At 32.9% G+C, this 12,603-nt stretch overlaps 1 protein-coding gene across 1 annotated transcript in view; it reads left to right on the top strand.

Annotated features, from left to right (window-relative positions):
- Positions 1–12,188, top strand: part of LOC145303806 (furin-like protease kpc-1) — a 308,581-nt gene extending 296,393 nt beyond the window's left edge. Inside the window, exons 27-32 of the mRNA XM_080145426.1 lie at positions 2,002–2,073; positions 2,724–2,846; positions 9,264–9,402; positions 10,010–10,105; positions 10,683–10,767; positions 11,960–12,188. Coding sequence (XP_080001552.1) covers positions 2,002–2,073; positions 2,724–2,846; positions 9,264–9,402; positions 10,010–10,105; positions 10,683–10,767; positions 11,960–12,038 — 594 coding nt within the window. The 3' untranslated portion in view covers positions 12,039–12,188. The remainder of the gene's footprint in view (positions 1–2,001; positions 2,074–2,723; positions 2,847–9,263; positions 9,403–10,009; positions 10,106–10,682; positions 10,768–11,959) is intronic.
- Positions 12,189–12,603: the final 415 nt, after the last annotated feature.

Genomic DNA, 12,603 nt, shown 5'->3' with positions numbered 1-12,603 from the left:
AAGGAAGCGAAAATTGACTTTGACTTACTTAAGGTCGGAAATTCATCATAACACAGGGGACTTGTACAAAAAAAATTAGCCCTCTAGCTCTAATAGGAACTGAGATAATATGGGGGGCGTTAAACGCCCCCCCCCCCCCCCGACTGATTAAGGTGCGGCAAGGGGCCCGACTGTTAAGGGTTAAGATAGTATGTCTTTACTTAAAGCCATGGTAGATTTACTGCAAGCCATATAATTATGACACTTGTTCTTGAAGTAATTATATTGACTAAGACCCAGAATAGTAAATTTATTATAAGCCGTAGAATTCTTGTCCTTATAATTACTTAGAGCCCTATTATATCTACGACAAGCCTTTTAATTCTGATACTTTTTCTTGAAGAAGTAAAGGGTGAGCAAAAAAAAATGCGTAGATTTTTAAAATTGGAATTGCGCGACTTGTGTTAATAGTAGAAAAACGTTATGTATACCATTAGAACCGTTAGGAAGCCTATTTTTTGGAAATATAAAAACGATTCCTGTGCTACATATAGTTTAGGAGCTATGTGGTAAAATGTTCCAACTGGCTTAAAACTTGACTTGCGAGTAAATCATTAAAGATTAAAGCATACAAAAAAATATGTACCTTTTTAAAGTTGAGATTGCGCGGCTTGTGTTAATAGTAGAAAAACATTATGCATATCATTAGAACCGCTATGAAGTCTATTTTTTGAAAATATAAGAACAATTACTGTGCAACTTATAGTTTAGGAGCTACGTAAAAGAATGTCCCAACTGACTTAAAACTTGACTTGAGAGTAAATCATTAAAGATAAAAAAAGGTGTGTGCAAAAATGCGGACCTTTTTAAAATTCAAACTGCTCGGCTTGTGTGAATAGTAGAAAAATGCTATGTATATCGTTAGAACCGTCATAAGCTCTATTTTTTGGAAATATAAGTACGATTTTTGTGATATTTTTAGTTTAGGAGCTGTATTGATAAATGTGAGAAAAGTGGAAAAATTTCATCTTTAATGATTTACTCGCAAGTCAAGTTTTAATTCCGTGGGGACATTCTACCACATAGCTCATAAATTATACGTAGCACAGGAATCGTTTTTATATTTCCAAAAAGTAGACTTCATAGCGGTTCTAATGGTATGCATAACGTTTTTCTACTATTAACACAAGCTGAGCAACTAGAATTTTAAAAATGTACGTATTTTTATTTGCATACCCTTTACTTTAATCTTTAATGATTTACTCGCAAGTCAAGTTTTACGCCAGTTGGGACATTTTAACACGTAGCTCCCTAACTATGCGTAGCAGAGGAATCGTTCTTATATTTCCAAAAAATAGACTTCATAGCGGTTCTAATGGTATGCGTAACATTTTTCTACTATTAACACAAGCCGCGCAATTTCAATTTCAAAAATCTACGCATTTTTTTTTGCTCACCCTTTATGTGTTGACTAAAAGCCATAGTAGATTTACTTAAAGCCGTAAAACACATGAACTTGAAGTAGAACGTGGTAACTTAAAGCTATGGTTGATTTACTACAAGCCGTTAAAATATGGAAATTTTCCTTGAGAAATTAAGTGCTTATTTAGAGCCGTGGTAAAATTACTACAAGCCGTAAAATTATGGCATATGTCCTAAAAGTCATTTTACTAAAACTTTATCCAAACAAAAGTACATTATTCTACCAGCCAACTTAGGGTCACTGGAGTTTTTGCACTTTTGACATAAAGAAAACAATTGATGTTTTTTTTAATTTACTGTAGTTTTTATGACTTTATTGTAAAAGAGTAATTGCCTTGCTTATGCTATTTTTTCGTGTCATCACGGATTTGCATGGCATTAGAAAATAATGTTTAGTCGTTCTATGCGGTAATTGGATTTTTATATAATTAATAGGATTTATTTGTGTTTGTTTTCACAGCGTATTTCGTATCTTGGCAGTTTTGCAAAAACAACCTGTACATACATATATTATCAAATTACACATTGTCTTACTTTCAGGCGAATCCAAATTTAACATGGAGAGACGTGCAGCACATTACTGTCAGAACATCTAAGATGGCAAATCTTAAGGTAAGCTCTCTCGATACTCTCTCTCTCTCTCGATCTAAAAGGCACTTCCAAGCTGGTCCCGTCTACCTTAGCCTTCAAAGCCATTCTTTCTCCCAAAGTTATAAACATTCAATACATACACACTTGGTAATGGCTCGGTAGGGTTAGGACCTCCTGCAGAGGTTAGACATAAAAGAACCTAACCATCTATAGAAATACGTCGTTACTTTTCAAAGTTTTAGTTTGTCTGGATTTTTATTTGTTTAAAGAAAGGGAAAAAACTCTTCTTTAAAAATCTTAAAATTACAAAAACATTTTTAATAATTTGTTTATGCATAATACAATTACTACAACTTAAAGCAATCTTTAACCATTTGTATTTACTTAACAAAGTGTCAGAGGGTACGTATTCACTTACTCTACTTTTCAATCAGGGAGGGAGGGGGCATTTTACTGTAAATTATCTTGTTACCCTAAGATTTAAAAATATGTTCACTCATTTGTTCTCGAAAATTTGGTTATAGTTAAATCTTGATTCCTTGATTCAAACTTTTCAATCAGAACAGGACGGAGTATTTTTGTTTATCATCCTTTGGGATGTAAACTAATGTATCATTCATTGTCTTATCCCTTAAGATCCTTGTAATTGTTATAAACATCTGCATTGTCAGGCTAATGACTGGCGGACCAACGGAGCTGGATATAATTTCAGCCATGCTTTTGGATTTGGACTGATGGACGCGGGGGCTATGGTCAAACTTGCACAAACATGGAACACTGTGCCCAAACAAGAGGTAAATATTATTTTGTCCACGATAATGCCATTGTGAAAAAGTGAGAAGAATATAAATTCAGTGTTGTTCCAGTTTTTTACCATGGTGTTGTATTTTTTGCTATTGCTTTTTCCACAAATATAACCCACTGTGTCTAATTCTATCCAGTATAATACCAAAGTGAAAATTAGTTTTAATTTCTAACATTTTACTATTGTGATCCATTTTATGCAACTGCTCAACTATCACTGTACTTAAAATCAAGAGGTTGACACTATTTTGCCTGCAATTATATCACTGTTAAAGAACACTATGTCCTTAAGTAGCTCATCATTTAAAGTTCACAATCGGGTGGATAAAAACAGAAAGTGTAAGATGATATATGTAAAATGTAGAATAATCAGTACACAAAAATAATGAAAGATTACGAAACATTGCAAGCAAAAGTACTTTTACGTTGTGACATACGTGCGTGCGGATATACTCTAGTTATAAAGTAGCTGCGCTACTTAAAAGTATATTAGAGAATCAAAGCCCTAAAGAACACTTTTTTCGTGTAAAAAAACAGATGTTATCTTTTATAACATAATACAAACTATAAAGCTTATAAAAGAAAGAATTTAATTCCCTAAATGCTATTTGTTTAAATCACTAAGATAAATGAAATAGCATTAGATAAAGCCACCACCCCCACCCCCCCCCCCCCCTCCTCCCCGAAATATTCTTAAACTAATAAACACATCAGTAAGAAGGAAGTTGCAGGTTAAGATTTATTTTCTGGTTTTCATTATAAAGAGGTAAATTATTCTATCGATAAGGTTTCCATTGTTTGATGATTAGGATTTCAATAACTTCTAAACAGATTGAGTTTTCCTTTTTAGAGAATCTAGTTTTAAGATGGTTTTAGGCTATATTATTATTAGATTTAAGGCTTTCGAAGGTTTATGGATATTTTGGAGGAATGGGGATTTTTTCCTGGGGGATTTATCTCTAAGGGAGGTGTGCAATTGTATCATCCTCCCCTAAAAATTAACATTGTAAAACTTTCCTAAAATAGTGGAATCGATCGGTTTAGTCGTTTATGAGATCTTACTGGAAATACATACAGACATCTGGTTACTACAGTATGTAGGATTAAAATGAAATAGTTTCTCTATAGTCGTACTAGCGATTACTCCTCTAGAGGTCTCTAGGGGCACTTGAGGAGGGGAGAGTCGAATTTGATAACCCAATTTATTAATTTAGATTTTAAAAGAAAAAGCAAAAAAAAATTGGGGGGGAAATTTTTTCTAGGGGCGATTTATCTTGGAAGGGTGGTGTTACCCTCCCCTAAAATAGTTATAAACCTTCCCTGGACCTATGAAAAGCTTTCCTGTTAAGGAGAACCCTGTCGGTGCATCGGTTAGCGAGATCTATCGGTACAAACACACAGACAAACGGACATCCTGTTATTTTAGTATAAGGATCGTATTTAAAAATTTAAATTTGCACACCCCCTAACAAATATTAAATAAAATGTTTTATTATAGTAATATGGACTAAACTAAACAGGGGTAATAAGGGATAAAACAATGCATACCCAATTATGGTAAACCATTTTTCTCCAAATGTAGATTTTAATTATTTGTGGAAAAGTTTTAACACTGTTAATTTGTATCAACCATTTAAGATTTGATAAAAGTACCCAAAGTTTTCAAACCATTGGGTGAGAGGACAGGACATGTCTATAAATCTTTGGGTACCAGTGTAATTTACAGTCCAAAGTCCCTTCGACCCCTGAAACTAACATACATTAGCTAGCTTTCCCCTAATGTTTTCTTGCTGTAAGGAGTGCAAATTCTCTATAACAAGCATATTCTGTAGGTAAATTCGTTCAAAATTTAGAAAAACACACAATTACACACTTCCATGATTTTATTTGCTATACAATTTCTCAAAAACTTCACGAAGGTAGGGGACACTGGGCTGTAAATAATACTGGTATCCAAAGTTTCAACACTTTAAGGGCTTTTATTCTTGTTTAGTTGGTGTATAACAAATTATTTCAATCTACAGAAGGGGTAATTTTGTTCATCATTATTTGGGTTAAACTTAAATCGTATCCTTCATTGTTTTAAATGCTGTTAGTTTGTTATTGCTGCGCTGCTAAATAACAATATAATCCTTGTTTTTTCCCTCCAAAAAAAAGTTTGTCTTTGGCTTTTTATATAATGTAATATATTGTGGAAATATAATTTTGTGTCAAAATTTGCATAATTGAGTCATCTCCAGGAATATAAAAGGCTAGAAAAGTTAAGAAAAATAAAGTTGACCCTTCGGTAGATAAAATAATTGATTGAAAAGTTTGAAGAGTACTAGTTTAGAACCAACCTTAAAATTCAATAAAAGTACCCAAGGTAAACAAATAGTATAAAGTGGGGAAAAAGTCACTTTCGTGGCAATGTCCCTTAAGGAGCTAGAAATATGAGAAACGCTACTGTGAAAAAAACGAAGAATCGCCCCTTAAGGAGCGTTGCCACGAAAGGGACTATGTGGTTATAAACTTTGGGTAATTTACAGTCCAATACTCCCTCACTCCCTGGTAATTTAGTCATCTTCCATCCCATCCTCTCTAACAGGGATGACGTTTTATAGTTTTACAAGTGGCTGCGCCTCTGGCATCAAGGAGCCCTTCTATATGAAAAAAAGAAGGGGTGGGTAGAAAAATAGCCTAAAACCACAAAAAGACTAAACTGAAGCATATAAATAAAAATTTTCAGGACAATATAAAGTCTCTTTAAATGTAAAACTCAAAGAATCAGTGGTTAGCGAGATCTTATGCACGAAAGGGAAGTGGGTGTAGGGATGGCAACACTCCCGTTAAAATAAAAATTGGAAAATCCTGCTTCCTCACATTTATACCCCTTTAGGTTTACATCCCCCTAGCAAAACCCTGCAAACGCCATTGTCTAAGAACCAATCGTGTGTGTTTGAATTTCTAATATCTTTAAAATGGTTTATTTACTAAAATTTACAAAACATAATGGTTTTCAAGCCAAAGATCATTCCAACTTTTAGAGCCTTAATTATCTTTTATTTAAATGCATCGGTACTTTTTAAAAATGCATATATTCTCCAATTAGTTTCACTGATTTAAATAGAAAGTAAAAAATAAGTAATGTTCTCTTAAGTTGAGAACCATGAATAGTGTAATTTTTAGTAAACAAAGACAAATGAATTTAACACAGGAAAACTGGAATAGTTATTTCTCGCATCCTATTATAAACAGCTTTCCGAGGATATAGAATGTACAATTATAAGGCACAGGCTAAAAAAACTGGTTTTAATCTTATGATTGTACATTTTTATATTTGTAGAAAGCTGAATATAATTCGGTGCTAGACATAGTTTTTTCGTATGGATGAGAACCGGTTCCTATCCACCGGATTCGAATGAATACGAGAAAATAGTTTTTTTTTAAATAAAGAGGGAGAAGACTTAATTTTACAATAAGCTCATATATATATAGTTTAAGAGGATTTTTATTGGTCTATTCCTATTATTCATTATTAAACTTTTCGACCGATAATATAATGTACATAATGTGATTTATTAATAAATTTATCCTTTTTTGTATCTTGATGGAAACAATAATGTTGTATGACTGGTACCCAAAGTTTTATAAACATGTTATCTCATTCATTGAATCAAAATCTCAGGATACTTTTACAGTAAAGGGACAAATTGACTCGAAAAAATGGGGGAGATGAGAGGAGAAGTGGGAAAGAAAACCCATATATAAAAAAGAGATGGATAATCACTCATTTTTATGACGTCACATAGCTGATTTTTTAGTCACTTTTTCCCTCTACCTTTTACAGAATTTTTATTAGTTTATTCCTAATCTAGCGACTACGCTAGCGACACTATGCGGCAGAAATATTTTAATTTTTTTTCGATTTTATTGTGATTTCTCTTGGGAGGGCGGTGGTACCCTCCCCCAAAATAGTTATAAATCTTCTTGGGACCTATGAGAAGCTACCCTGTTAAGGAGAACCCGATCGGTTCAGCGGTTAGCGAGATCCTTCGATACAGACACACAGACAAACAGACAAATATCCTATTACTTTAGTATAAGGATAGTGGTCTTAAACTTTTAAACCAATAATTTTAATGTAAATGAGAAGTAATTTATCAATTTATCGTACATTGTCTTAAGATCCTTTGTAATAAAAATTGTCTATTTACCTAACCTTATGATCCTGTATTATATCTTGATGGAAACAATCATATTATATAACCCTACTTTCCCACATACGGTTCTACACAGGGATATTAAGGGATAAGACAATGGACAATTAATTAATGTGCATACCCATTGATGACTAACAAAATTACTCCTTTAAAAGATAATATAATTTGTTGAAACAATTATGTTATATAATCCTACTTTCCCAAATACGGTTCTATCAAGGGAACTAAAGGAATAAGACAATGGTCAATTAATTAATATGCATACCCATTGATGACTAACAAAATTACTCCTTTAAAAGATAATATTATTGGTTGAAATGTTTGGACACTGCCAAAATTTATTAAAAGTACCCAAAGTTTGTAAGCCAACGAAAAATAAAAAAATGTGATTAAAAAACTTTGGGTACTAGACCTACCAATAGTCCAATGTCCCATTTCTTCCTGAGATCGGTTTTTAATAAATGCCGCGTTTTTTCGACAATTTTTTAGACATTGATTGATTGAACGAAGACGATGGGAGAGTATACAACATAAGAATTTAAAATTTTAAAATTATTATTTTAGCCATACAACTTAAATCCATTTTCGCTCCATATTTATCAATGCATCTTTTTAGATCTGTAATAGACATTATACAAATGGCCAAAATAATAATTTTAAAATTTTGAATACTTAAGTTGTATACTCTGCTAAAAACCTTTTTCCATCTTGAAGATCAATGCACCGTACGATTTTAATAGAGTATACAACTTGAGAATTCAAAATTTAAATTTTTTTTTATTTTAGCCATTTGTATAATGTCTAACACAGCTCTAAAAAGACGCATTAATAAATATGCAGCGAAAATGGATTTAAGTTGTATGGCTAAAATAATAATCTTAAAATTTTAAATTCTTATGTTGTATACTCTCCCATCGTCTTCGTTCAATCAATCAATGTCTAAAAAATTGTCGAAAAAACGCGGCATTTATTAAAAACCGATCTCTGGCCATAATGGAATTTTTACATCGAGGTGAAATATTAAATTAAATATGTAGATTTATGTTGAGAAAACATGACATTCTTAAAAAGTACAACAACCATAAAAAAAATAGATCAAAAAGTGTCTTACATTTAGCAAAAGTAGATTGAATACAGAAAGACAGTAAAAAAGACAGTAAAAGCAAAGTCATAATTTTTTTATTGGGGGGGGGGGGGGGGTGGGGAATTACCTTGCTGAGATCTTTAATATTTACCTAACCCTAACCTAAAAAAGCATAAAAATACTACAATGTTTTTTAATAAAAATACATTATTCTAAGACATGAAAATATATTTCGATATATTTAAGCAATCATTTTCAATTCATTGTGTCTCTTATAGAAGTGAATTGAGCAATATTAGCTTGGTCAAGATACTGTTTTTTTTCTAAAAGTTTATTTGTTTTATAACATTCAAATTTTAATCTTCAATTTAGCGTCTAGCTATTTTTTGTGAAAGATTTTATCTTCCATTATCCTATGACATCTCTATATATTAGGTAATAGATTTGTTACCTTAGATGGGTCCTATGACAAACGCAGGAGTCCCAAACGCTGGAGTGGACACTTAACCTAACCTAACCTATTTTAGACCTTCTTTTAGGTTTTTTTAATGCCTAACCCCTGCGGGGGGCTTATTTGTACATTCATATCTCAACCTAACCTAATCTGTATAAAATTCTTAATTAAATTAATATTTTAATACTACTGTTTCTGCGTTTGTCCACTCCTGCGTTTGGGACTCCTGCGTTTGTCCTGGTACTCTTAGATGGTCTGTCAGTTACGGTTATCAGTCCAACCTTGTTTTACATGGACGAAATGAAAAAAAAACTACCCTTTCGTTCCAAAATGTGTACACGCTCATAGCATAACAATGACGGATTGTTCCTATTTGCCAAATTGAATAATTATGGATCTAGACCTATTATATTCAAGAGAGAAAGGGGACAATGGGGTGTTATTACACTAGTCCCTAATATTTTAAATTAAAGTTTTCTTATTCGTTGGCGTAACAAGTTTGGGGACTTTAATTTTGATTGGTTTACTCATTAAGTTGGGCGTTCAGAGGTTTCAACAACTAGTTTTAATCTAAATGGGTAATTTCGTGTATCATCATTGGGGATGTACGTCAATTTATCGGCCATTGTCTTATCCCTTTATATCCCTGACTATATTAATTATTTAGGTATGCGAGGCCATCTGGAACGGGGAGGTGTCTATCCGTGGGGGGACCACAGGTACCCTGACTCTACCCCTAGCGGGATCTGAGTGCAGCAAGATTGGTAAAATTGAGCACGTCCATCTTGTTCCGGTTATCAGTACAGGTAGATATAATTGTCCTACTGATTTAAAACTTTGTATTCAAGTGTTTTTTTTTCATGCATTGGCTGTCTGTCCATCCGTTCGTCCGACAGTTAGTAAAGCTATGTGGAAAAAGTATATTTATCGGTTACTATTCAAGAAATAGCTAACAATTTTAAATTTAAGATTTCTATACCAATAAGCATCCAGTTTATAATTTACTTGGTCAGACAGTCTGTCTATCATGCTACAAAATATAAGTATAAAAAATCAAATGTAAATGGATTCGTGAATTTTCCAAAATTATATTTTTCAATTATGACCGTTGCAAATCTGTTCTACAACTCACTTTCGTTTGTCAATCCATAATTTTATATGCTTTGCTACTTATAGATGTTGTCATTCTTGTTCATATATAAGAATATTTGGATCATGGAAAGAAAACGAAGTAGCTGGTTTCGTCGTATTTTATCCCTATTTCTAGCCCATGTGTGGGGCTCTAACCCTGCGGGACTATCATTAACATTTACTTAACCTAAACTAAAGTAATAATAAATCTAAAGCTACTGTAAAAACAAGACGAAACCAGTTACTTCGTTTTCTTTCTATGATCCGAATATTTTTTTTCAGTGAACCGAAGGGGAGCCATATCCATAAGCCTGACATCGCCTATGGGAACTGTATCCAATTTGCTGGCTGAACGGCCCGTAGATAAATCTAATGGAGGTAAAAATCTCAATGTCGGTTTCATACTTAAGACCTTAATAATTGTACCTGTTGCTGATATGTAAGGCGCTTGTCATTTATAGTTTGAGTGGGGGAATGCCTTAGCTCATAAACAGATGTTACATATAACAATTCAAAGATACGACTTCCAGACAAAGGTAGTGCAAATATTGGGATGTTTGTCTGTTATGATTAGGATGTTAGGATATACTTTTTTTAGGGTTTGGCTTTACATTGATATGAACGGAAAGTGTTACGTCATAAAAATACGTCTTAATCCATCGTAATTTTTTGTATTTTGTTTACAACTTCTCCTCTCATTCTTCCTTTTCAGACGTAATTTTAACATTTTTATGAATGGTGTAATAGTTATATTTGCATTGAATTATATAAATTTAATTTAGGCCCTGGCAAACAAAACTGGTTTGAGTTTTATGATTTTTGTATCAATATTCATGGAAAATTATCTATGATTCGATGCTATATGTGATTTTTTAACATGGCTAAGAACCATTTGTAATCTAGCGGATATCAATCGGTTTCGTCGAAGCCATACTGGAAAATCTTATTATTTTAGGTTTTGGAGGATTTAGAATTTGGCCCCTGATGTCAACCCATTATTGGGATGAGAATCCAAATGGAAATTGGACCCTAACAATTAGGTAATCTGCAGGGGTTCTAAGGGATAAGGCATTGAACGATGAATTTATTTATATCCCCTTTGAAGTTAAAAACAAAATTAACAATTAAGATTAAAGATAGGGGCACTGCTAGTTTAAACAATCAAAGCAATATTTATTTTTTAAATGCACTATGTTTTTTTAGCCAAGGCATTATAGTGAAAGTTACAGTCCAATGTCTCTTTCCTTCCTTAAATATCACCAGAGAGAGGCGACAATAGGCTGTTTATTACAATAGTCTTCAAAGTTTTATAATAACGTTTTCTTGTTCGTTGCCTTAACAACTTTGGGGAATTTTAATGGATTTTGATTGGTTGGTTTATTACGTGGAGTGTCCAAACGTTTTAACCACAAATTGTAATCTACAAAAGGGGTTATTTTGTGCAATAACATTGGGGATGTAGATCAATTAATTGGCCATTGTCTTTTAGCTGGTTATCATGCTTAATTTATGTCCTTTAGACTTTAGCAATGTGTTTAATCGTTAAGTTTAGAATTAAAAAAAAATCACCTAAAAATTAAATGACTCTCATAGCATTTCAAATAGTCCGACGGAATGATATATAGAGTGGGTTTTTGTGTAACTGCAGCTGCACCCTTAGCATCCTTGAGCTTTGTATTTGAAGAAAGAGCAATAGAATAGCCTAAAACCATCCCAGAGAGGTTCCATAACAGGAAGAACTCAATCAGTTCAGTATTTATCGTATCTAGGGTAATAAATGTATTATTATTTTTTCGGATCAAGTGTAGTTCACGGTGAAATGTTCCTGGTAACGATTATCTTTAAAAATCTATGAACTTTAAAGGCTTCTAACGGCCAAACGGTGGAATTATATTATGATATAACATTTTCACCGACAAAAGAGGGCTCATTAATTATCTGGCATAGTCATCAGTCAATAATACACAGTTATCTCTTAATGAACATAAATGAACAAAAAAGAGTCATTTTACGCGTTTTTTCTTCAGTGAAGCTTTCCCTGTGCATCATTGGATTTTGGCTATTCAAGATTATTTTTAGGCCTTCTTATACCGTTTAAAACAGTGAGCGGGCATGATCTGTACGTTTAGCCGTTTGGCAGCTAGCTGCCTTCAAAATTTAAAAGTTTTTGGAGATATTCGTTATCAGTAACATTTTACCGAGAACTGCACAAGATCCATTTTTTTAATTTAGGAACGGAGGGGAGAGGCCAACTGTAGTGTCGAAATGGGCCCTCATTGTCTATGGAACCTTTCATCAAGAGCAAAATTAATTTTCTTTCTATTATTTAGTATATTTTGTATTTTTATATATAAATTCAATGCTCAAAAAATGTATTTTTTTCTTTGTTTGGTTCTGAAAAGTATTGTAACTTTTCCTAAATACAAAGATAGTGAAATAAAATAAATTTCATATTGTTTTACTAACTTTTTTGTGGTGTTATTGTAAAAACTTTTAGGATATAAGTAAGGATAGCATTATGTCGAAATATGTCATCTAAGAAATATGTATTATGTATATCAAGATTATTATGGTGTTCGGGAGAAACTTAGATTCTTCGATATATGAGGTACAGGCAGGTTTCGGGCTATTATTTAAGCAGCCCTAAAAAAATTTACAGTACATGTTTTTGGGTTCTTGGACAAACCAACAAAGGAGTATCTAAAATATTATGTTAGTTAACCCTTACAGATCGGGCCCCAATTCCCACCTTGATAGATCGGGAGACGGGGGGGGGGTATATTGACCCCCCCTCTATCTCGGCTCCTGTTACAGTTAGAGACATAAAAAAATTTTCTGGTGGTTCATTTGTATTTTTAGAGAAAATTACTTTTTCT

Source organism: Acartia tonsa, chromosome 13 (assembly GCF_053477335.1).
Source record: "Acartia tonsa isolate MP-2025a chromosome 13, ASM5347733v1, whole genome shotgun sequence".
NCBI classification, from domain to species: domain Eukaryota; kingdom Metazoa; phylum Arthropoda; class Copepoda; order Calanoida; family Acartiidae; genus Acartia; species Acartia tonsa.
The sequence above is the reverse complement of the archived record's forward strand: the minus strand, read 5'-3'. Positions and strand labels throughout refer to the sequence as shown.